General features: G+C 32.6%; 1 protein-coding gene across 6 annotated transcripts in view; it reads right to left on the bottom strand.

The window, feature by feature from the left end:
- Window positions 1-2426: 2426 nt before the first annotated feature.
- USP25 (ubiquitin specific peptidase 25) overlaps window positions 2427-26409 on the bottom strand; it is a 157148-nt gene continuing 133165 nt past the window's right edge. For 2 of the 6 annotated variants that reach the window (XM_023726642.1, XM_012554132.2), the window contains 6 exons: window positions 19928-20106; window positions 17978-18056; window positions 15597-15676; window positions 11678-11801; window positions 6567-6762; window positions 2428-6250 (listed from right to left, as the gene is read on the bottom strand). In XM_023726642.1, coding sequence (XP_023582410.1) covers window positions 6078-6250; window positions 6567-6762; window positions 11678-11801; window positions 15597-15676; window positions 17978-18056; window positions 19928-20106 — 831 coding nt within the window. In that variant the 3' untranslated portion in view covers window positions 2428-6077. Of the gene's footprint in view, window positions 6251-6566; window positions 6763-11677; window positions 11802-15596; window positions 15677-17977; window positions 18057-19927; window positions 20107-26409 lie in introns of all 6 variants that reach the window. The other 4 variants (XM_023726644.1, XM_023726643.1, XM_023726645.1 and 1 more) reach the window with 3 other exon arrangements.

The raw sequence follows: 26409 nt of genomic DNA, 5'->3' as shown, positions 1-26409 counted from the left end.
TTGCCAATGCCTTCAGTGCAGCTTGGACTTAGGTACCACTGGTTCCTCCTCATAGGTACCTCCTGAAATGGCTGAATGTTGACCAATTCTTTCTTTACTCTGTCCTTTATGGTGGCTATGATTTGGAAGCAACTCGACGGCAGTGGGTTTTTATCCTCTGCTCTGTAATGCTAGGGCTGGGACACTGCAAACTACATTTCCCTGACTCTTTTGACAGCTGCCTTTCTATTAGATTCTGCCAATAAGAAGTACTAGAAATTACACAGCAGGAAAGGGAAAAGAAATTTATTTTTGCTTGCTATTTCTATCAGTGTTGCCCTAATAATGGCAAACTGTGGAAGGTGTCTGAATGTTCAAGAAGTGTTAATATAGAAAGATGTCCACATCAGAAAGGATCTGGAGCACTTCGGTCCAATAACACTTCATGAGATAATGAAAATGTTCTCAAATATGTTGCCCAATATAGTAGCCGAAAGTCAAACATGGCTATCAGCATTTAAATGTGGCTAGTGTGACTAATTTTTAATAGTATTTTATTTAAATTTAAATAGTCACATGTGGCTAGTGGCTACCATATTGGACAGTGCAGGTATAAGGCAACTGCAAAGCTGGAGAACCTCCAAGACTGCACATCTGTTATGATGCTAGATATTTTAACAGGTTCTGGGGTTACAAAAACAAGAGACACCTTTTCTCTTTAAAGGATCTCAGTCCAGAAGTGGACGACAGACTTGTAAATCAAACCATTTTGAAAGATTGTTCTGCCAACAGTGTGTAAGATGGTGTATAGGGACAAGATCACAGACAGAGAGGTCATTCCAGGACAAGTCCAAGAGCCCAAATTAAGAGATAAGATACTTCAGCAGCAGCAGCAGTGAGAGAGCATAAGTATTAAGAAATTTGACTTGTCAACACTTGGTGATCAATAGGAAATAAAAGTAGAATTGAGCATAACTTGTCATTTCTGGATTACTGTATTATTCAACAAAGGAATTTAAGAATCAGGTTTGGGAAGAAGTGATGAATTCAGATTTAGATGTGCTAAGTTTAAGGTGCCTGTGAAACATCCAGTGCATATGTTGAACAGGCAACTGGATATATACGGGTCTGGAACCCACAAGGGAGGTTTGGTTGGAAACGTGGATTAGTGAATCATCAGTATGTAGGTGGTAAAGGAAACTCGTAGACAAGATCATCCAGGGAAGGTGAAGAGAGTGAGAAGAGGACCAAGTACAGTATGTTGAGCAACACCAATTATCTAAGGAATAGGCACAGAAGGAAACAACCAGGAATGCAGGTAGGAAAGAGAGTAGCCCAAAGAAGTCTGTCTCATGAAGCCAAAGATCTTGAAAATCAGCAGGATTAAGTGATAGTGTCATACTATAAAAGAGAGCTGACAATTACTGAACACGCACTATGTGGCAGACATTTTCTAAGTGTTTTCTACGTAGAAACACATTTAACCCTTAAAATAACTCTGTAAGGAAGGTTGTATTGTGATTCTGACTTTATAAGTGAGGAAACTGAGGCACAAAATGTCAAATAGTTCACTCAAGGTCAACACACAGCTAGTAAGTGGCAGAGCCCAGATCTGACCTTAGCAGTCTGGTTCTACTCAGCATAGGAGAGAGAAAAGTCCAAAGTTAAGCCCTGAAGAACATCTGAGTGTATATTTGGTTACAGAAATGGGTGTGCCCTATTCCTTAGGGTACACAGGTAAATTTAAGCCCTCCATCATTTCATGTGACACAATAATGAAAAAAGCAAACTCCTCTACCTTACTCTAGCCATACTCAGTCAGTCTCTCAGGGAAGGACCACAGATGATTCTCAGATAAATTAATGTTGGAGAAGCACCTATCTAGAGTAAGAATTCTCAAACCAGTTTTCAACTTAAAAGTCGTCTAGGAATAAACAAGATAGATAGCACCTATACACCTGTTTTTAAAAAGCTCGTCATACTTTTTTGAGAATATACACAGCAAAACATACACCAATTCAACTGTTTCTACATGTACAATTCCGTAACACTGATCACATTCTTTGAGTTCTGCAACCATTCTCACCCTCCTTTTCTGAGTTGTTCCTCCCTAACATAAACTCATTGCCCTCTAAGGTCCTATCTTTCAAGTTGCTATTGTCAATTTGTTCCCATATAAACAGTTCTGAGAAGAGCATAATGCTCAAGGCAGACCTTTTTTATTAGTTAAGCTAAACTACTGTTTAGTTTTAAGAAGACTTTAGGGTGTATTTTTTATTTAAGGGTAAAGATTACCTCAGGGCAACAGTTTTAGGGGTTCATCCAGCCTCCATGGCTCCAGAAAGTCTGGAGTCCATGAGAATTTGAAATTCTCCTCTGCATCCCCCCTTTTGACCAGGATTCTTCTACAAAGTCTTTGATTAAAACGTTCAGTAATGGTAGCTGGGCACCGTCCAGTTCTTCTGGTCTCATGGCAAAGGAGGCAGTTGTTCACAGAGGCAATTCTTATATGTTTTGATGCACAACCAGGGTTGAGAACTACTGATCTAGCCCTAGGCTGTATATACATATATGTATATATAAAAGAAAGGATCATTTGCTAAAGACAAACTGATGTACAGGCGCTTTGGCCTAGTATTAGAGGGACAAAAGACAGACTATAGATAACTTTTGTAAAAGTTAATGGATGGATGTTAAGTAATGGAAGTTAACTAACAGATGTTTATAATGGATGTGTTTTTAACTAAAAAAGGCCCTTGGGTTGTGAAGCGGTTTGTGATTGGCTGCTAACCTAAAGGCTGGCAGTTCAAACCTATACAGTGGCTCCACTAGGCCTGGTGATCTGCCTCTGTAAAGGTTATAGAGAAAAAATGCTATGGAGCAGTTCTAGGCTGTAACATACATAAGTAACATACATGAGTCAGAACTGACTCAACACCAATGGGTTTTTTTTTTCTTTTTAACTAAATTTCTACTTCATACTAATTTTGACTTGATTTATACTTTCTTCATAATTTTGGGTTACTAATGTTGAACATCCTCGTTATACCCTGGTTAAGTAATGATTAGCTATAAATTCATAGGTAGGGAGGCACAAAGTTGAAAAGGCAATCATACCCAATATGCCCAATTTTCTCAACAAAGGAAAGGAAAGGTCATCTGTTACTGAAGTTGGCATTGAGTAAGAGGTTGAGGATAGTAGTGAAGGTTTCAAATAGCCATTGAGAAGAACTGTACATGGAATGATTAAAGATATTTGAAATTTTAGTACGTATGTGTATTTATGTGTATTCATTTTTTTATATAGTTCCCTCAATCATGACTAATTATTATTATTATGCAATTGTTAGAAAAAGAAGGAATTGGGTCTAGAAAAAAAAATAATGTGTTAAATACACGGTTATTTCATTTCTGTAAAAAACAATGACCCCGAACCAAAAAAAACAAAAAAACCCACTACTGCTTCTGTGTGCCTCATAACATTCTCTGAATATGGAATAAGGTGTGGCTGCAACAGTTAATAGCTATCTCCAGGTTAGGGGTGAAGTAAGGAAAAAGGGAAGTATAAAAGGGTTAAGAATAAAAACACTGTAACAAAACATCCACCTTATTATCAATTAAATCTAAAATCAAGCAAAAGAATTTTCAACCACTTCCTTGAAATTACTCAAGTGACAGAAATACAGAGCAGCTTCCAACAAATAAGGGATCATGAGTCAACTGAAATTATACAGCATCAATTTAAGTTGCACAGAATGCTAGTAGTCTTACTTAATGCATTGGTTCTCAAACTTGAGCAAAACATCCAAATTACCTGGAGAAGTACAGATAACTCCAGAGTTTCCAATCAGTAGTTCTGGGGAGAGGCTCAGGAACTGCATTTCAGGTGAAGCTGAAACTGGTCTGGGGACCACACTTTAGGAAATACTGATTTAGTGCATGGTCACCACTGTTCTGTTTTAGTGAACGTGAAAAGTACTAGAGGAGCCTCATAAGTTCACTCATGGCTACAGTCTTCCTAAAACCTCTACTTACTAGAAGTTCCTATGAAGTCTTAAGTTCTTCCACTGTGAATGCTACTCTGAATTACTTCAAAACCTAATTTGGGGAGTAGTAAGGGACTACTATAGTAATCAAAATGAGAGTCATTTAAATTACAACGTAACCTGCAGTAGAAGACAGTATTATGGGATTCCAATTTTTAAATTACTAACTATAAATTATATTTAACCCAGTAAATAATGTAAGAGAACTTCACTGACCTAAGACCAGATTAACAGCTGATATAAGAACAAGTTGTTTACCCAGGTCTTGGAAAAAAGTCACTTTTTTAAAATAAGTATTTCAGATTCATTATTAGGAACAATCTGGTTTTTAAGTACAAATAAATACAGTAATCTTACTTACCTTCAGCACAAGAGCCACATGATTCCCTGGATGTGTCACTTGCAAGAAGTAATTTCCATTTTGTGTTTGAGCATTTTGTGTCTCAGCGGTCAATTATACACATGAACACAAACAACTTAACCGATGAGTATCATAAAATACTAAGAGTTTACAAAAGTCTTGATGATACATATGAAGTGTCTAAATTTTTGATAGGCCTTGAAATTCAATGCAGAATACTAATTCTGCTCAGTAGAGAATTTAAAACCTAAACCAAAACACATTTTGATAGTTGCAACCTGCAAGATCTAACCTTTATAACAGACACAGTATCCATTTCTTGTCATTAATATCTTTACATCGATACCTCTATAAAGAATATAATATAATAGTTTAATATTTTCTTCCTCCTCCTCCATTTCGTGAGGCACTTACAAAGAGCACTAGTTTTGGCGTCGCTATAACAAACAAACACATGGTATAATGAATATTTTACTATGCTAACAAAATATTGTTTATAAAGAAATTTTTATAAATTCAAAAATAGGTTGCTGGTAACATGATTACCTTTAAAGCACTGATTTGCATTCACAATATGACTTCATTAAACTTAAACAGCAGTTCCATCTACAAAATGTTCTACAGATATTTCCTTTTTGAAAAGGAGGTAAATAAAAGCAGGAAAGATACAACTTCTAGTTTAACAATATTAACTTCATTTCACAGCATTGATTAGTAGAGAACATTTTCAATTAAAGTGGTATACAATTTACAAAAATAATGATTATATAATGCAAAACATTGTTCTCCATTATGAAGAATATATGTGTATGTGTATGTGTGTGTATGTATATATACATATATAAGTTTCACAATTAAGTAGCCCTTATTCAAGTACTTTTTTCAGGTTTCTCTTGAAATAATCACCTTGCTATATTGGTTATAAATACATAAAAAAATAAAAGGTTAATCTAAGAAACGATTAAAAGTTTCAGTGTGGTTTGACTTAAAAATCAGCCGCTCATTTCAGTGAAAACATTATTTGAATTCAAAATAGGTTTAGGTGCCATACTAAGTTCAACAACTTAGTAAAAAATATATTTAAATGTCAAATATTTAGTAAATGTCCAACATGCTAACATTAGAGCAAAATTAAAGGACTTTATCAATCTGTTTATCACCCAATCTTAATCAATCCCAAGACAAAATTCATTTATATATTATAACTAAAATAATGCACTAATATACAATATACCTGCTTACAAACACATAGGTAGCCATTAATAAAACTTTATTCTTTAATTTCATTTACAAGCTACCAAATATTATGTATTATACATAATGCTGAACACTTAAATGGCTGCAGTCATGGAAGGATCCAGACTGAATGGAAAGCTGTTGATAAAGAAAAGGTAAGAGCAAAGTAATACTGTAACAGAGGGGTGGCAAAAGCATGGTTTGCCATAATAAAATCTATCAGATTTGTAATTATACATCAGTTCTGGTTAAAACAAAGTCTGAGTGCCATGCGATTCTCAGTTTATTGTTTGCAGTCTGGTTAAAGTCTTACAGTCATTTTGTCTTTTGCAGTCATTAAAATAAAAAAAAAGTTAAAAACTATAGCAGCAACAAGCATACCCTGTGTGACAGGAAGGCAAGGGTTAAGAACTAAAAAATGTTTATACAGTGTGTTTAGGGAACGTGTGCACAGTTTATCTTCCATCAGCAGGAGTTCGACTGAGGGACAACATGATTCGGGCAAATCGCTCACAGAGTTCATGCGTGGAATATGCAGGTAACTTCGGTGGCTCATGGAAACCCTTAATCTCCGTACAGCAATCGAGCAGTTTAGGCAGAAAATCTGTAAGCTTTTCTTGAAGGTTTGCTGCAAATACAAACAATCAGATGTAACTAAAGATACAGAGAGAGAGGGAGAGGAATATCACCCTCAACATGATTTAATAACTTGGGAGTGGTCAGCTGATGATTCATTTCAAAATATGTAAAATGCTATTTTTTAGGAAGTGGTAAAATATAAATGGCAATAGCAGTGCACACAGCTTAGTTTGTAAATAAGAAAAAAAGTAGTGATATAAATGTAAAAATACTACAGAATATAAAAAGCAGTAAGAATGAATAGTATCTAATACTATCTGCTTTCAATCACAACTTAAGTGCCCACTAGCATTATTTAAACTTACATTCCATTTCTTGTCCAAGGTAGGAACACCATCGATTTCTCATATCTTCCACAGCAAGTATATCTTTCTCCTCCATCTCATCCACCAGTAACAAGGGCAAAAATGGGACAATAAACTCATTCATGATAATCAGACCATTGTTGACTTCTCGATCCTCTCCAGATTCAAACAGTTCTGCAGCTTGCTCATTTAATTTCTTAATGCAATGAGAAAAAGAACAACAGGTTTTGTTTCCTTTTCTAATTAAATAAAAAGACCTTTATTTAAGTGTTAATACTGAAGACACTCTAATAGGTATGTTCACAAATGGTATTAGAGCAAATGATAGGAAAAACAATCTCAACCTATCTGGACACTGAAAATCTCTTATAAAAAGCTGTGCGTAAAACAATGGCAGCAGCTACACAAGCAGGAAACAGTGGGGAAAATATTGTTGCATGTTTTTAAAGTTCATGCTCAGATTATACTACTTCAATCATCACTATCGGTGCTGTTGTTACTAGGTGCCATTGAGTCAGCTTTGACTCATATCAACCTTATATATAACAGAATGAAATGCCGCCTGGTTCATCACCTTCTTCATGATCACTGGTATGTTTGAGTTCACTGCTGCAGCAGTTGTATCAATCCATCTCTATGAGGGTTTCCCTCATTTTGCTCACCTCCTACTTTACCAAACATGATGTCCTTTCCTAGCAATTGGTCTTTTCTGATTATGTGTCCAAGTAAGCAGGCCAAAGTCTTTCCATCCTCACAGCTAAAGAACAGTCTGGTTGTATTTCTTCTAAGATTAATTTGTTCGTTCTTCTGGCAGTCCACGGTATAGTCAATATTCTTTGCCAACACCACAGTCTGAACGTATCAATTCTTTTTCTGTCTTCCTTTTTCATCGCTACAGAGACCATTTTTTATTTATTTCCTGAAGAAAATGATTTATCCATAAGGTTCCAATTACTGAAACTACTGGACTTTCCCCAATCTAAAATTTGACCAGAACTTGAAAGTAATTTAAAAAAATAAATTCAGACTCCATATTAATTCTGAAAAGCTTTTCATCATCTTCTCCATAAATGTCAAATGAGTAAGCACTGTTACATTCCTTGCTACAAAAACCTGTAAGTAATCCATTAATTTATTCTTTTCACAAGTTCTTATTGAGTGCATGCCATGTGCCAGAAACTTTCTAGGTATGGGGGTCCCAAGTGAGTAACAGACAAACTCTCATAGAGTTTACAGTCTAGTACAAGGATGGCAAAACTTTTCTGTAAAAGGCCAGATAGGACATATTTTAGGCTTTGTGGGTCTTATAGTCTCTGTTATATCAACTCTGCCATTTAGCACAAAAGTAGCCATATACAGTATGTAAATAAATGGGCACAACTGTGTTCCATTATAACCTTATTTACAAAAACCAGCAGTGGCTGGAGCAGAGGTCATACACAGTTTGTCAACTTCTGAACCAGTAAAACAAAGAAATCCATAAGATAAGACATACAAATTTAAGATACAGATAAGGAATACAGACACAATAAGAGCTATATATTTGAGGGTTCATGTCTGAACTCTTATGCTATTATCACTTGGTAAATATTATTTTTAAATAATCATAGTTTTATACTGAATTTCAGATACAAAAATTATATTAGTCATGCTTGTATTATGTCATTCTTGTACAATTATTCTTGACTTTGGTGTCTGGTTTGTGCTAAAAGTCCCACTCAGACACTAATCAACTATCTCATCTTGAGAAAATTACTTAAATCTCAGCTTCAATTTCTTTATATGAAAAATGAGATGTTTATCTTCCTTCAACAGTGGTTAAGAGGGTTAAGTGTGATACAGCCTGTAAAGTATATACTATCCAGGTAGCCTCCAACTTACAGCAGGACTCCATTCCAACTGCCATAAATCGGTTCTGACATAAGTTGAATGTCTTGTTTTGTTTTTTTTTTAGTTTTCATTATTATTGCCTTTTATTATCAGTATATCTTTATAAATCTGATCTTTATTTGTCTTTGAGGGCTGGAAACATTACATATAAACTTAGATATATTTTAATACATACACACAAAAACGTAACAGAAATCATAAAAATTTACTCTGAAGATGAAGAAGAGTTGGACGATCGCATTCTGTCAGTTACAGTAATAACTCCACTTGTGGAAGGTTCTGGATCATCTGGATTATCCCTGGGAATGGGGATGGCATTTCTCTTCAGAAAATTAGTGAGAGTTGTCTGTATGGTCTCTTTCTTTTTTACTTCATATATTTCACGGTAATATCTCACTGCTTCCCAAATCTGCCTATTCACATTAGCAAAGCAATTAGCATTTGTGTCCGTACTTTCAAGCAACTGAAGCCCCTGAGTTTAGAAAAAATTCCAACTAATCCTCTCACTATAAAATTTTTTGACAACTTCTGTATTTCCTCTTCCTCATTTCTTCCTTCTTCAGCAATTCTTTCCTTTTCAAACTCCATTAAGTCTTGATCTGTCAATTCCCCTTTTTTGTGATATACAAGCTGTTCCATGTCAGTGATATCAAGTTCTAAATTCAGCATTCTTGCCAGATGGACGATTTTTCTACCAATCTCTTCCATCATATTATCCTGATCAAATGCTTAGGAGTGTGTTCACATAACTCAGCAATTTTCTCCATATCCCCTGCATGCATGTTCCTGTAACTTCCTTCCAGGAAGATGTACTAACAATAAGATGTATCAGAAACAAGCAAACAAACACAGACAGTCGTTAGTCTGCCATAACTTGAATATGTTGTAAGTAGGGGACTACCTGTTATTTTTGGCAACGTGTATCATGTATTCAAAGAGATGTAAGTTATTATTATTATAAAGTTAATGTTAAGTTTTGTACTAATTTAATTTCACTGAATCAAAGAATTTCCTGGAAATACCTTAAATTTAAGATGCCCCAAACCAACCTTGTTCATCCTTTTTAGATCCTCTAATTGTCAAACACAAAGCTACAAAGTCAGGCAGGTTGGACTCTATTTCTGTCTTTTCACTCATCTAGTGGTTACCAAGTTCCTTGATTTCATTTCCTTCACCATCTTCTTCTTCATATCCGATGCACTTCCACCCTACTTCAGACTGTCATCCTCCTTTCCCTGTCAATCCCCTCTAAGCTTCCTGACTTCAATCTCTACTCCTTTCCAGCCATCCTCTACTATAATACTGCCAGAATTATCTTCTGAAAATCAAACCTGGTCATATCAAACTTAAACTAACAACTGCTCTTGACTATGTATAAAAGAAAATGTAAATTCATTAGATTGGCAAATAAGCTTCTTCATAGTTTGACCTCAATAAGTATTGTCAACTTCATTACTTCCACCTAATCCTACTTTTCATAGCTAACAACAATGGATTTATCTTTGCTTTCTGTCATATATTTTCCATGCCTTTTCATACAGTGTCTCTTTGCCTGGAATGTTCTCCTCCTTTCTCTGTATTTATCTATCAAGATCCAAATCATTTTTCATCTTATCTCTCAAAGTTCTCCCCAACAATTCCAGGCACTTTATTTCGCACATTTCTTGTAATAACACTTACCCCAGAACACAAAAACTACTGGCTATGCCCCTCACCAAATGGAGTTCTCGGAGAACAGGGAATGTGTCTTACTCATCTTTGTATCCCTCAAAACCTGACACTCAGTAAATACTCGATAAGAAAACACCTGAAAGAAATACTAAAATAATCATCATGAGGTTCCACTTATGTTCCTACGTAAAACCACAAACTAAGTGTGGCTTGTTCACTGTAATCAAATGGAAAGAGAAACAGTCTACCATTTTTTAAATGTTTTTTAAAGCAACCATTAAGTTTTGGTTGCCTTTATATACAAAATTAGCTTTACCAAAATATTTCCATATCCCAACGTTTTAAGTTAAATAAAAATTGCTCTAATACATTCAATGTATATTTTTATATATTTATATAAATCTTCGGGCGTGTGTGTGTGTGTGTGTGTGTGTGTGTGTGTTTTAAAAGTTGAAATATATATAATTCAGCTCCTCCTTGTCAGGGGTAAATTCAAAAACCTTTTGAAACTGGCCAAATTGAGAATATTGTTATCAATGAATACAAACCATTGCATAAATCAAGTTTAAAAATAAACCCAAATGAGTAAAATCAGCTGAAAGAAAAATAGTAAGATGACAATTTTACTATATTGCCATTCAAAAATTGTAAAGACTTATTTCAGACTAAAATTATTGCACATTGTACATTTCCACTGAAAGAAAACATTGCACAGGCACAGCTACTTAAAGTTTTTAAAGTACACATAAACCAAGTAACAAACTTATGGAGGATCAAAAACCAAATACTCTTGAATACATTTTTCTATACATACATATATATTTTTTTAAAGAAAAAAAAATCCTAACTTAGGAGTTCACAGTGTAGACTGAAGTACTATTTAATTAAGAATGAAATCTAATCAGAAAAATGTACAAAGACGAAGTTTGTGGTTTGATACATACGTTAGCTGATTCAGGGAACATGTACAAAGTATTTGGACATCTAGAGTAAAGTAGTGCAAACAAACTGTTAAAATGTAAAAAATATTTATAAAACACTAATATTTCAGCACCTACTGAAAATATTTGAGGAAAGAAACTGCCAACCACTAGGTACAAAAAAGGATACTATTACTCAATCAATTCTTTAACATTATTTACACTAAATATTAATACCATTTATAAAATCTTTGAAAAATTCATTATTAGTTTTCTGGGTAACAAAAATGATACTTCTTCATGTTCTATGCAGTCTCTCCTCCCTTACCAAAAAAGGAGTAATAGCAGTGATGAAGAAATCTAAATATAGGACCTTAATCATTCTGATCCCATTTTAAGAACATTTCTGGTTTATCAGCTCTAATACTTAGGAGGCATAAAGACGGGAAGATGAAGAATTAAGTGTATTTCCCCATCTTAAGGGAATATGTGGTAAAGACTCCGTGGTAAAGACATCACCGTGGCTTTTGCCATCACAGTTTATAGAGTCAACCACTGATACATGAGCCTGGAAAATTTGACTGAAGTAAGATAAAATGGTCAAGTAAACATGATAGACATTCAACTTACTAGTAAGCACTCTCTTCTATAATGTGATATCAACTCTTCATCATGTCCTCTGTACAGGCCTTTGGACAAGAGTTCTTTATTATTCTGATAAGCACAGATAAGGAACAGCAAGGAATCTATGTAACTTAAAAATTAAAAAGAAACATCCCATTAGTATTTCACCTTTGTAAAATAAATAAATAAATTATAAAATGTTCAAATTTTGATTATCCAGAATAACATGACAGCAAAAAATATCACTGGACAGACTGTATGGCTGAGAGCATCTTCTTAACAATAGCAACATCTGAAAAGAGGAGAGAGTTAAGTCTTCACAGTAAAAAAAAAATTAAGAGCTAGAAATTTACTTAAGAAGGCTAAAATTGATGAATTCAGATAATTCCTTTTGTTTTCTTAGGTATTTATTTTCCCGATGTCTTCCTTTTGGATTAAAAATTAAGACTGATGTGAAAGCCAACAATCTTCTTGTTTAAAAACATAAAGTCATTTTTGAGTGAAGGAAAGGATCAGGTTACTTGTTTTTTTTAATCACAAACATCAATTGTTCCTTCACTCAGTGACTATTAACTCAGTTCTTTTCTTTGTATAAGCACTGGTCTAGGCATTCAGAAAAATGTGGAGGATAGGGGGAGAAATTATCCAAAGGAAATAGGAGAAAGTAGAAAAAGAAAACAATGCTTCTAAATTTGGTCAACCTGGTCAGATTAAAAAAAAAAAAAACCTAACATAAAAGGCTGACAGGGTTAGGCCTATGTGTAATAGTTAATACAAGTAATCTAAGACTTTAATGAATTTCAAACTAGGTTTATAAATGGGAGCGGAAGAAAAACATTTAATATATTTCTCTAAAATAATTAACTTTCTCTTAGCATGCTATTAAAAAAAAAAAAAACCCTTTCCCATCGAGTCAATTCTGACTTATAGCGACCCTATAAGAAAAAATATATACATCCATATATGTGTATAATCGAAATATGTAAGATATTTTAAGGTATCTGTTTTGTGTCAGTATTTCCAATCTAAAATATCATAGATTAACAAAGAAAAATGTAACATTCTAAAGAGTGAAATATGTTAAATAAAATTTTAAAACTCTATATTGCCAATCAGTGTTACTGTTTAAGTTAATGTGCTCAGATATAAAATTAATCAACTCTATATCCCAACTGCTAACTATAAAATTATTTGGAAATTAATACACACCATTTGTGACAATCAAATTATATACCTAAAACTATGTCACGAAAAACAAGCTTTTTTAAAACAAGCATTTTTTTGAAAATGACTTCTCAGAAGTTTGTTTCTGAGAAAACTTGAGTGCAAAATTTACTTTGAAACATGGACATAATCTCAGCTAAAGATATTTTGTCTTACTTATGAAAAAAAGGGAGTGACCGTAACATTAAGCATAGTTTTATACCACTATTTTTAGGTAGTTGTTATTTAATAGGTAATCAGCACAAATTTCTTCTCTTTCACAGCTATCAAGTTTCCTGTTAAAAAGGTCTCCCCTGAGTGACATTCATATCTGGCTTTCCCCTTGAGAATAGCTTGGAAACAAGGATCTTGGTCCAATTTTCTACTGAGGTACACAAATGTTCTGCATTTTACCAACCTTTAAAGTGCTTAAGATTTTATTTTCAAATAAATCCAGAGTAAGACTCAGTATTCCAGTTACCATCACATTCTTATTTAAGATACATTAAGACTACATAACCTGCTAAACCCTTCTACCCTTCACTTAGGCTCTTTTAAAATTACGGTTCCTAAAAGCATGGTTTCATTTCGCTACTCACAGAATTGGCAATGGCCCATCAGTAAATCTTTCATCCCTGGCTTTCAAGTATTACCATTTTCATTAAAAATAATTTGACAGAACCATTCGGCAATGTTTTCTATGCTGGTAGTTTTAGTAACTGCTATATTTAAAGTGATAAAACTAAAAACTAACATTTCTTTTTAAAATATTCCATATTATTTGTTACTATACTAATTTTCTAGTCAATCCTTCCAATTTAATAAACATTTACTATCCTGGAATTCTGGCTTTCCAAACAGGTATGTATCTAAGAACTGGTTAGACAATTATAAAATTTGAAAGTACTTCTAAGATATATCTTAAAATCCTTTAACAAATGTTAACTGAGAAAGCTAATGTAGGAGCTATGCAGGTAGATAGAAAGTGACAGTTTCATCTTTTTAATTCTTACCGAGTGAGAAATAAATGGATAATATTTTTTGTACTTAATCTGATTTCTTTAAATTATATAAGACTACTTGGGTCTCTATTTTTATTGTTAGTTCCCTAGTTGTGACTTGACAAAGTTACTTCATCTCTGTGGAAACGTATTTCTTTATCTTCAAAATGGAAATACCTTCGTTGATCTTAGACACTCTTCAATTGTAATCATATTAATATTTTTGTCACATAAGCACAAATCTCAGAAAACCTAAAAGTAAATTTGAATATTTCTACTATTAACAAAATAAAACCCTGACTGAAATATAAACTCCTAAAATGGAGCTATTGATCAAAATAGTTTTTTATCTCAATGACCAAAGGGAATTCTTTTAAACTACACAGTGACCAGGACTTTAATAATTTGTATTTAAGTATTCCCATTACTTTGTATGCAATAATCTTTTAACTTCTGATAACTGTAAATAGACAGCATTGCCCTCTAAAGCAGCACTGTCCACAGAACTTTCTGCAATGATGGAAATGTTCCACATCTGTACTGGCCAATATGGTAGCCACAAGCCACGTATGCCTACTGAGGATTTGAGAATTGGTTAGTGTGATCTAAAAGGTGAAATTTCAGTTTTAATAATTTTAATTAATTTCATTTTAAACTGTCATGCATGGCTGGTGACATCATATTTAAGAGCACAGCTCTAGAAGAAATAGTTCATTTTACCATAAAAAACACAGCATTGTACCTCTGTGGAGGCTTCTTACATTTTACACACACACGAAAAAAAAACCAGAGAGACAAAGAAAGTCGAAAAAAAATTCAATACACCTTTCTTTTGGCTGCAATGTGACACTGTTTTTAAAATATAGTATTTTGTCCAAAAAAAAAACACTAGCCAAGTAAACTAATGTTAAAAACAAACACATTGCCCATTGAATCAATTCTGCCTCACAGCAAACCTATAGGACAGAGTCAAACTGCCCCCTAGGGTTTCCAAGGAGCAGCTGGTGGATTTGAACTGTCGACCTTTTGGTGAGCAGATGAGCTCTTAACCTATGCCACCAGAGCTCCTAAAAATATTTAAAAATTAATGTTAAATTAAAAATTAAAAAATTAACACTAAAGGATGTGAATTAAGAAATATATGGAAATAAGTAAAAACAAAAGAGCAAACAAACTGAGATGGTAAATGAATCAAGATCTATTCTTTCTTCCCAATAATAAATAACATGTAACAATATTATAATTTAGTAAGTAGAAACTTAAACTTAAATTTAACATCATGTATAATTTAAATGAGAAACAATCTAAACTATGTTTGCAGTCACAGTACTTGGAAGTGATCAGTTTTCCACAGCTATACCTTTTTATAATGCCTAAAAATTCAGACACTGAGACAGACTGGAAACATCTCTTACTTGAGGTCTGGATTAGACTAATATTCTGTTCTAGGTTTCAACTGCAGTGTTTGGGAACTGACAAAAATAAAGACACTAATAATAATCTTACAGATTTAATTTGAAAAAATATTTTCAAAAAATATATTGTGTGGAGGGTATATGGGAACTCTCTGTACTATCTCTGCCATACTTTTTGTAAATCTAAAACTGTCATTAAAAAGTTTATTAAAAATATAGTGTGAATAAAACCTTTTCTTTAAATGAAGTAATCCTAACCAAAATTAAGTACAAAAATTAAGCTCTTATTTTTTCACTTTGCCTTACCTTTCTCTTTGAAAATGTTCTAGCCCAATTATGAGATACATGGTTGTTTCCCTGAATTTCCTATAATCCTGATGCCACTCCTGTAGGTAAAGGAAAATATTAAAAATATACAGAGTAAGACAATAAAGTTGAAATGAAGACTGTTCATAAATTAACAAAGTTATCAAATAATCCTGATAACTATTTGAATTAACAGAAACAAAGAGTTCAAATTTAAGATAAATTAGACCAAACTCAAGATTTTAACTTCTGACTCACAAAACCATTTACTAATATAATAATAAATATAAAAATTATTACGCATTGATGAGGAATTAGCAAAGATCTCACTAGGACATAACAAAAATACAAAAGCAGGATAATCAATCAGGTTATCTCTTTTGTTCTCAAAATTCCTCACTATAAAAGCATATTATTAAATATTATTAAAGTACCTACAACACACTGAATGTTGGCTAAATTTTTATGGAAGTACAAATGAAGTTATTACTTTGAAATGAATCAAAGCTTAAACACTGTAACTTGATACAGAATTTTAAAGAATTAACAGAAAAATGCTAATTATAAATTTATTCAACCTTTCAATTTTTCCAAATTTGTGGTAAAATTTCATTGTAAATATGGTAGCTGGATAGTCTATTTACCTGAGGAATGGTAAAATGGATAGCTGCAAAGAAGGTGTATTTTACACACCCCAAACAAAAAAAACACAAAAAAACCCCACAAACCCGTTGCCATTGAGTCGATTCCAACTCATAGCAACCATACAGATAGAAGAGAACTGCCCCATAGGGTTTCCAAGAAGCGGCTGGTGGATTTGAACTGCTGACCTTTTGGTTAGCAGCTGAAATCTTAACCACTGTGCCACTAAGGCTCCTCACACACCCCAGCCCCCACACAAAAAAAATATTATAGGGCATGTAATAGGACTAGATGACTCAGAGCTGACAAATTATAACTCAAGAAGACAATAAAATCATCATTTTCTTAATAAAAATGGATTCAAGAAAAACATAAAACTCAATATACAATTAAGCTAAAAGAGATACTGATAATAGCTTGTATATACATACTTTTATAAGCAAATGTAAGTAAGAAACATACAGGCAAGTTATTGGCCAACAATATTCTCCTTGAATATAAACAGTTTTAATTATTCAAGGTACAATTTTCATAATATTAGTACACTTTCATAAAAAATGAACGTAAAAGCTGTTGTGCAACTATAAAATTAGCTTTTCTGGGGAAGGTATTCAAATTGCCATTTCATGTTGCCATTAGAATAGCCTTAGAAGTTGTGACTTTGATAAAGAGTAGGAAGATTTCTTCTGTAAAGGGCCCGATAATAAATGTTTTTAGGTTTTGCAGGCCTTGCAGTCTCTATTGCAACTAGTCAACTCGGCCACTGTAATGCAAAAGCAGCCCCAGCCACAAACAATATATAAACAAATGTTGGTGTTTCAATAAAACTTTATTTATAAAAACAGGTGGTGAGCTGGATTTGGTCTTCTGGTCAAAGTTTATGACCCATGACTTCAAGAAAGACAAAGATACGAAGGATATGTAGAATCCGAAAACATCATTTAAATACCTCTAAGATTTAATTGCTCTGAAATTAGAATACAAGAAGGTTTCAGAATAAACACTGCTGAATTCAATCTGATGAAGAAACCTGAGGGCTTGAAGACTCAAACCACATTTAAAAATTAAGCACCCTGCAACTTGAATCTTGGGAACATGGCTAGAGAGGATCAGCTCACTTAAAGGACATGAACGTGAAGTCATTATTAACTAAAAGAAGATTCAATTTGCTCCTCATGGTCATGAGGAAACATATTCTGGATATCTGTGGTTCCAGATCATACATCTTAGTTAAAATTCTCTGGCTAATGTGCTTCCTTTATGGGTAAATGCCTTTGAGCTTCTATTTATGTTGTTTTTGTCTGGATTAAATTAGTTAATACATATAAAGGGCTTAGAAGAATGCTTGGCATATAGCATGCACTTGATAAATACTAGTTATTATGTAATTCCAATTTAAAAACTAATATAATCTGTTGTATTGTTGAGCTGGAAAAGTTCACAAAAAAGTAGTTGGAACTAATCTTGCCATATAAAAGAAGACTGTACTTAAAAACAAAATGGAAAAAATTCCTTGTTTTGGTTTTAAATCTTTTGGTTTACATGCCATCATATCGAATAAACTCTAAAATAATTTATAAAGTTATTAATAACTTGAGTATTGACTTAGAAATTTAATTTTTACTCATCAGCCATAACAAATTTGAACTTAGTTGTGCTTGTGCTGAAATTAAAGACATGTCAGGGAATTACTGAAATCCACAATCATATATAGTTCAAACTCTAAAAAGGCACATTACCTCATATTCCTCCAAATTTACTTCTTCAGGTTTTATCATTTCAAGTTTGGCTTGAGCAACTTTCATTATATTGTGACACCTTCAAATAAAAGAAATGTTATTTCCAAATCAAAAGCAACATCCATAAAGTGAAAAAAATGTGTGTTACACAAAATCTAAACTACCAAGCACATATTAAAATGAAATATGTTGTCACTGAGCAATTTTTTTTAGAGGAAACAACTCCCAAATAACCTTAAGTGAAAAATATGTTTTTTGGACCAATGTTAGTTACACAGACTATAACGATAGCATCAATACTTCTAATTCAAATCTACCATGCTATAGTTATATTTGGCTATATGATTAAATTATACTTTATTAATAAATATACAAACTTACTATAGGCCTCCCAAATGGAATTACAATACCTTGAACACACACTGAAAGATGCAATAAAAATTGCATAGGGAAAAAATATGAAAGGTAGTTTTTTCCCACAATGTGTATCTATTAAGCTCAACAGACACTAAAACTTGTTTGTCCACCAAATGGCATTGTCCTTAAACAGTAAAAAGGAGAAATCCAAAATGTGCCTATCATTTCAGTTAAGGATGGAAACATTCCAAAAGATTTTATAATCAGAATTATTGCTAAAGAAATTCCTACAAATTGTAATTAATCACATACACCTGTCTTTCAAGCACCAGCTACATCAGGTTATCAAAATAGATTGACTACTTGTGATTCCCAGGAGAGAGAACTGCAAAGGATTAAAAAATCAATGTGATTACTCCATTAACATCTTCACCAAATTCAATAGAACATATGGACTGGAACATAGAACAGTGACAGCCCAGATGATGAGAGCCATAATCAGTCATATTTCTGAGCTCTTTGCAGCCATATGTAGCAAAATAAGTGATTCCCATACTACTAGTAGTAAAAACAATAGTACTATCCAAGATTCATCAAGTACCTAAGTCTACCAGGTATTATTCAAAACTATTAACTTGATTATTTATTTCAATTAATTAACTGCATAGCAGGCACATGGTGACACAGGATTTGAATCCAGATACTGTTTTTCCTCATATTCTCCTCAGCTACATATTTTTTTTTTTACAGATTATCATAAAAGGATAATCATTTCAGAATTAAAATTTGATTACAATGAACTCTGATATAGCATAAATGTTTCTGTATTCCTAAATAATTTTCAGTATCTTGGACCTTTACATGGGGCTTAGATATTTTTTGTTTCATTCTAACTAGATTAAATTTTAATTTTTAACAGAAAACATTTTTTGAAAATCCAAAGTTAATTGCATCATTGTACGCCTTCTCTTTTTGTCAGAGGATGTTTATTTATATACTTGACTCAATACTTTTCTCCAGTGCTTCTCAAACACAGGGGGATTTTGCTTCGTTACACCATGCCAGGGACATCTGGCAATATGGACATTTTGGGCTCTCACAACTTAGGGGATGCTACTAGCATCTAGCACGTACAGGCCAGGGGCACTGCTAAACATCCTACAATACAGGGCAACCCCCTTACTTACAACAAAGAATTATCTAATCCAAAAGGTCCACAGTGCAGAGATCGAAAATTCCTTTTTTTTCTTCTTTTAAAATATTGAGTCCCATAAGGCAGTCCTTATATTATACTCTTAATGTGTATTCTCATATTGTTTAGCTTACTACCTTGGTTCACAATTAAAATTTACTAAATGATTGAAGTTATTTTTCAGCCCAAACTTTAAAAGGCCATGAGAAATTACAAAGAAATTACAGAGACATTACAAAGCAGCTGTTCAAATTAGATGAAGTCAAATTTTGTGCTGTATTTATTTAAAAATGTGTTTGTGTATGTATAAAATAAATATTTAAAAATTACACTGGGGATTTAAAAAAAAAATAAAACAATTTCAAGCATATGAATTAGATATTTCACTATTTTCAAATTACCTTTCATCAAAACTCAAATTTCTATCTCCAAATTGTTCTAGCAATGTTTTCTCAATGATTTTCTTTGGTGCCCGGTTCTGGATAAAGTAGATCACTACATGGTGTAAACGATAATCTGTTTCTGGTGGGGTATCTTCTTGGGCCAACTTAACCAACCTTGAATACTCCAACTTTATTGCCTAGAAAATGCAATGAAAATGCTAATTTTGGTTGATTATAGTAATTAAAATCTTTCAATATTATAACTTTAGTTATGCCTGAATTCCACTTTTTTTTGTTTTTAAGTTTTACATTACAAACAAGTTAGTACATCTAAGGATACTGTTCCGTATTTCATAGTTTAAAAATTTTTTCTAAATTATTGACCACATCCTTTCACTATACAAATACTGTTTTTATTTTCATACACAGAAGTGGTAAACTAATACATCTAAGCTGACTAAGTGACTAATCCTGTCAAATTTATGTGTTCAGAACCTGGTCACTGAGATGCTAACTTCTCCCACTTAGTTTTTATAATATCAGTGTGATATGCATGTCTAATATTCCAAATTCTAGGAATGAAATGTAACTCCTCAGAATACCAACATTATCTGAAAGAAAATGGCTAGCTCTTGAATTACTTTAGAACTGAACAGTCCACAAATAAAGGATGATACAACAAGCCCTGATGTTGTAGCTACCACAGAATGAATCCCTTGTTGCTTATCAAAGTCAGAATTTTATTAGTATACTAATTATTACTGAATGTTATCACTATTGTTATCTTTGAGCTTACCTTTTCTTTATTAACAGAAACACCTCAGAATTTACAATTAATCACAATGGGGAATAATAAATACTAATACATAGCAATACATGTTTTCACATGTGAGCAAATAATTTGGAAATTATTTTCTCATATAGAGATATGTGGAGACTTACACATCAAATACTGCTGTATACAAGAAGTCTATATAATTAGATGACAATTTTTATATTCATTTATATTAGACTTATATCTAAATTTTAGCTCTATTAACCACAAAAAAATGTGGAGCTAAATATACAAAATATATTACAAAAAAATCCCTTCTCTTTAGAAAGGTTTTTTTGTTTCGTTGTGTAAATGCATACCTTTCTTAGGTAATTCTTGGCAATCCAGAAATTACCACCTATCTGGCTGCATTTTACAGAAGGGAGAAAGTATAACTGATAAACTTTAAGTGAAATATTCTGGTTATATTATACTTCATTGAAGAGAAGACTAATAATAAGTCTTTTCTACACTGCTTAGCATTACGAAAAGAATAAGAGAATCATTTTATAGCCAATACAAATGATTAAAATACCTTCCCTTGAATAAACTGATTTTTATTTTCAGAATGTCATTCCATAGTCTTACTGCTGTGGTTACAAACAGCCATGAAAATTAACACGTTGACATGTAAGATTCTAACACACGTAAGGCTTGCTTAAAACCCTTATGAATCTTCCTATTTTTTTTAATTTGGGGAAAAAATGTAATTTACCTCTTCACCTTATTCTAAGATTCTAATTTTCACAAGTGAATGTCACAATCACAATAAACAGTGATTTCAATCTATTAAAGCAGTAGAGATAGAAAGGCACTTCTAAATTTCTAGGAGTAATATTTCACACACACACAAAAACCCACTTTCATCAGCATAAATCTATTTCTCCACTATTTTTGTTTATTTTTAAGCTTCCATTTTAGGAAGTTTTCTGACTTTTAAAATATACCAGAATCATATCCGGTCCTTCACATTCTCAACAGATGTTCCATGCTGGTATATTTAGCAGATTTCTACACAATCTGCCGTTATGAATAATTAGCACTGCTGAGCTGTTTGATTTGCCTTATAATACTTCCGCAGAATCTAGCTCTAGAATCAGTTTGCGCTTTCCATATTTTTTGGCTATGATGGTAATTAAGTAATTATTGAAGATACTGTGACGAAACCACCACACATCTACAAAATAAAATGTGATGTTGGTCATTAGGTGACAGAACTACTTTGTAATTATTTTTTTAACCTCTCTTTCACCATGGTCCTCCTATCCTAATCAGAGCCAATGTTACCTATTCAGTCTTGATTCCTATTACTCTTTAGCATGGACTTCTTCTCACCTAGGTCCACAAATGCACAAATGCCCTTGCTTATTAAGTTCTCTGCATGTGTGATTTCATTTCTTGTTCTCCTCATCTATCTACAGAGGACCCATTCAACAAGAACAGTTTAATTCTCTGTCCTTCGAAGCTTTCTTCAGTTCTAAAGACCCAGGTAATTTCTACCTAGACTTTTTTCCTACTTTTCTAAATTATATTATAATTTATAATTTCTTAAAGACTTTATTTAATTATACACATACCAACTACACAAACATACAGTATATTCTAAAGGCAGAAAGATGTCATAAAAATTTGACTAGACCAAGATTCAAAATAACTATATATGTCACTTACTAATTGTGACATAAAGCAAGACAAAGAATCTTCTAAGTCTCGATGTTCTTATATCTAAAATAAGGTTAGTTGAGCTTAAAAAAAAAAAAAAAGGCCAATTGCCATCGATTCAATTCCAACCCGTGGCAACCTCATGTGTATTAGAGTTGAACTGTGCTCCATAGGGTTTTCAACAGCTGTGAATTTTCAGAAGTAGATTGCCAGGCCTTTCTTCTGAGGCACCCTTAGGTAGATCTGAACCCACCAACCTTTCAGTTAGCAGCTGAATGCTTAACAGTTTGAACCACCCAATGGTCATACTAGTTGAGCACAGAGAGTATATATCTTTTACAAAATGCCTAAGGACAATATTTTAAAAACTGGTAGTGTTAACAGGAAATGAAGAAAATTTACTTCAAATCCCAATGGAAAGAAATTATACAGGCCATATTCTTTGACCACAATGCAATAAAAATAATAAAAATAATTCCTAAACAAAACACTTAGGCATTTAAAGATAGTGTTCTAAACTATTCTTGACTCAATGGAATCAAAATTATATTAATATTGGGAATATGAATTATGGAAGCCTACAGGATACAGCCAGAGTGACAGTCAAAGGAAAATTCAAACTTAAACAATACAGAATAAAATTTGTTTCAAGAAGCTAGAAAGAGCAAGGAAATAAACCAAAATAAAGTAGAAGAAATAAAATAATGTGATAATTTGATAGTCAAAGGCTTTTTCTTTTCAAAAAGCCAAATGGAAGACCAAAAAGGGAGAAAATACTGAACACTAGGAATAAGAAAGGCAAAAATACAGAAAAAGTTTTAAAATTTGTAAGAGAATAATAAACCTTTTAGGCCAATAAATTATAATATCTAGATTAAACAACTGATCATCTAGGAAAATATAAATTACCAGGATTTCTTTAAGAGGTAGAAAAACTGAAAAGACCCAGCAAAATTAGAGAACAACTGAAAAGGCTGCCTAAGATCTGTACCCAGTAAAGGAAAAAGGCCCACACTACTTTAAAGCTGTGCTGTTATGTCAGTCTTCAAGGACTAGATGATTTCTGTGGTATCTAAATTGCTCCATAGTCTGAAAAATGGGGGAAAACCTCCTTAATGATTATATAAGGCTAGTATAATCTGAATATCAAAAACTGACAAACATTAAAACAAGAAACTATAGATTAATTTCATCTATGTACCTATATACCAACACCCATATTCACTTTTTAGAAACTGCATTGTTTAAAAAAAGAATCTACAAAAGATAGATGCTGTTTATTGTGGTGTTTTAGATCACTGAGTGTACAGAATAGAGAATTCAAACAAAATATTGCTGTTTTTCAGTTTCGTTTGTGGAATTTGAAATTACTCAAATTTAAAATAAATTACTGGACTGTGGAAAAAAAAAAAGACAGATGCTGTTTACAGAGATTAAAACAATCCATGTTAAGATCTTTACATTATCACAATTAAGGAGAAATTTTTTCAGCATCTCAACAGATGTACTTTAAACGCTAAATTCCAACACCCATGAATTTAAAAAAAAAAAAAATGTCTTAAACCACGACTATAAGAAAATATTTTTCAATTTATCAGGGTGATCTATAAGAAACCAATACTATACATCATACTTAATAATAAAATACTAGAGAAGAGACATTCCCATTAAAATCAGGAAATAGAAAAAGGGGTATGCTACCATTATTTTAATATTCAACCACATTCTGAAACTCCTGGTCATTGTAATAAAACTAGAAATAAAATAAGAATACAATGGGAATAATGAGATAATAACTAGGAGTCAGTCTGCTGAAATATTCAACTGAAAAACTATTAGAAAACGAAGAGCTCACTAAGATGACTAGATATAATATGTAAAACTCTAGTTTTCATACTACCCACTTTACCAATAACCTGACAGAAAAAGTGGTAGAAAATGACCTAGTTCTTATACATTTACATATAAAATAAGAAAGGTATAAAACATTATGAAGTAAAATTATAAAACTTTACCAAAGAATATAACATGGAAACAAAGAGAAAAGGTATATCATTTCCCATTTAAGACTCAAAATACTAGTAGGCAGAATTCTCCACCTCATATTAAATTAATGCATTAATATAATCTAATTCTGATGCAATCTGGGGAGGGAGTTGGCAAACTGGTTTTAAAATTTATCAAAACGGAAAATTAATGAGACCAAACTTTTTCCTTAAAGAAAATGAGAAATTGTTTTTCCTACAAAATGTCAAAATATATTATAAATGTCCAGTAGTGAAAATAGATAGGCTGTTCAACACAGAAGAATAGGGTCAGTGGGATAGACACCCATAAAGACCAATTTATAAATGGGATTTAGAATATGATAACTATGGTATTTCAAGTCAGCGTAAAAAAAATACATTAATCAAAATTTTATATTTGGACTACCGAGTTATTTCTCTATTTCAGGGAAACTAAACTCCTGTGTCTTGTAATCTAAAGAGAAAGTTAAATCATAAAAAAGCTCTACAAGAGTTAAAGGTGTGTATAATCTTGGTAGAATCATATAACCCAAAACCTATAAAGAAAATTGTCATATTTTGTAAGATGAAAAAAAATCTGCACAGTAAGCTACCAAACATAAACTTAAAAGACAAGTGATAAACTACAAAACAACTGGCAGATTATAAAATGAATTGTTTTGGTAGATCAAATGCTTAGTTCATATATGTATTTATTATACAGGACAAAGCAGATGAATACGCAGCTAACACAAGAGTGAGCAACTGTCAAAAATCTTCTGAAAAGATACTCAACCTCACCAAAGATCAAGAAACACATCTTTAATAAATGGGATTAGATGCTTATTATGTCATTTTGTCTGACAACCAAGAATGGGAGTATAAACCAGTAAAACTATTTGAAGGCTATCTGCAGTATTATCAGTATTTAAAATACGCAAGCACTTTGACTTGGCAATTCCACTTTCCTATGTTCATATGATGTATGTACAAGAATGATATACGTACAAGAATGTTCACAGAAATATTGGAAATGACCCGAATACCCATCAACAAAAATGGTAATGATAAATGCAATAATAGCTAATGTTTTTAAGTGTTCATTATGTGGCAGACACTGTCTGATGAGCTCTACATGGATTATTTCATTTATAGTAAATCAAACACTAAAAAGAATAAAAATACATAGTGTACCTAATTTAAGAAAAACAGGAAGACAGAAACAGTTATCATGTGTTGGATACTGTTATTCACATACTTTGTGAATGAATTCTGAATGTTGATAATCATCAGAATACACTGCCAAGAAAACATAGAAAATATGAACATAAAAAAAGTTCTTTACCTATTTGGTGCTCTACCAAAAATATACATTAATTACAGACAACTCACACTGCTTACATATGATTTATACACATATGTATTTTTCAATTACAGATGTTTGAAAATGTACACTAATATGAAAAAGGTAAAAAGGAAGGTTTTGTGATTATAGGTATTAAGTTGAGCCACACGAAATTGCTGATTTTGTAGGGCCAAAGTGGTTGATGGTCAGCAATTTCTAATATGTGAGTTAAAAAAAAAAGTTGTATTAGAAGATGAAGGTCTTGACACTGACACAGCAGATCAGCAGACTCACTGTCCATCTTCCACTGCATCAGGACTAGAACTGGACCCGTAATATAAAGCCAGTGATAACAATTACAGTAATAACATAGCTAAACTTTGAGCATTTACTATCCACTATCTAATGATTTTTTATTTAATTTAATCATTACCATCTAATGATTTTGTATTTAATTCTGATTTAATCAAATTTAAAAGATTTTAACACGTGCAAACATTTTGTGTGTGTGTGTGCGTACGCATGTGCACATGCATGCACATGAAGATAGAGGGATGGGAACTGTGTATATCAGTGCATATATGTAGGACAAGAAAAGAAGGCTTATTGCACATGAAGATAGAGGGACGGGAACTGTGTATATCAGTGCGTATATGTAGGACAAGAAAAGAAG

The sequence above is a fragment of the Trichechus manatus genome, unplaced genomic scaffold (genome assembly GCF_000243295.1).
Source record: "Trichechus manatus latirostris isolate Lorelei unplaced genomic scaffold, TriManLat1.0 scaffold00012, whole genome shotgun sequence".
NCBI lineage: Eukaryota > Metazoa > Chordata > Mammalia > Sirenia > Trichechidae > Trichechus > Trichechus manatus.
Note: the sequence above shows the minus strand (reverse complement) of the source record. Positions and strands in the feature narration are given on the sequence as shown.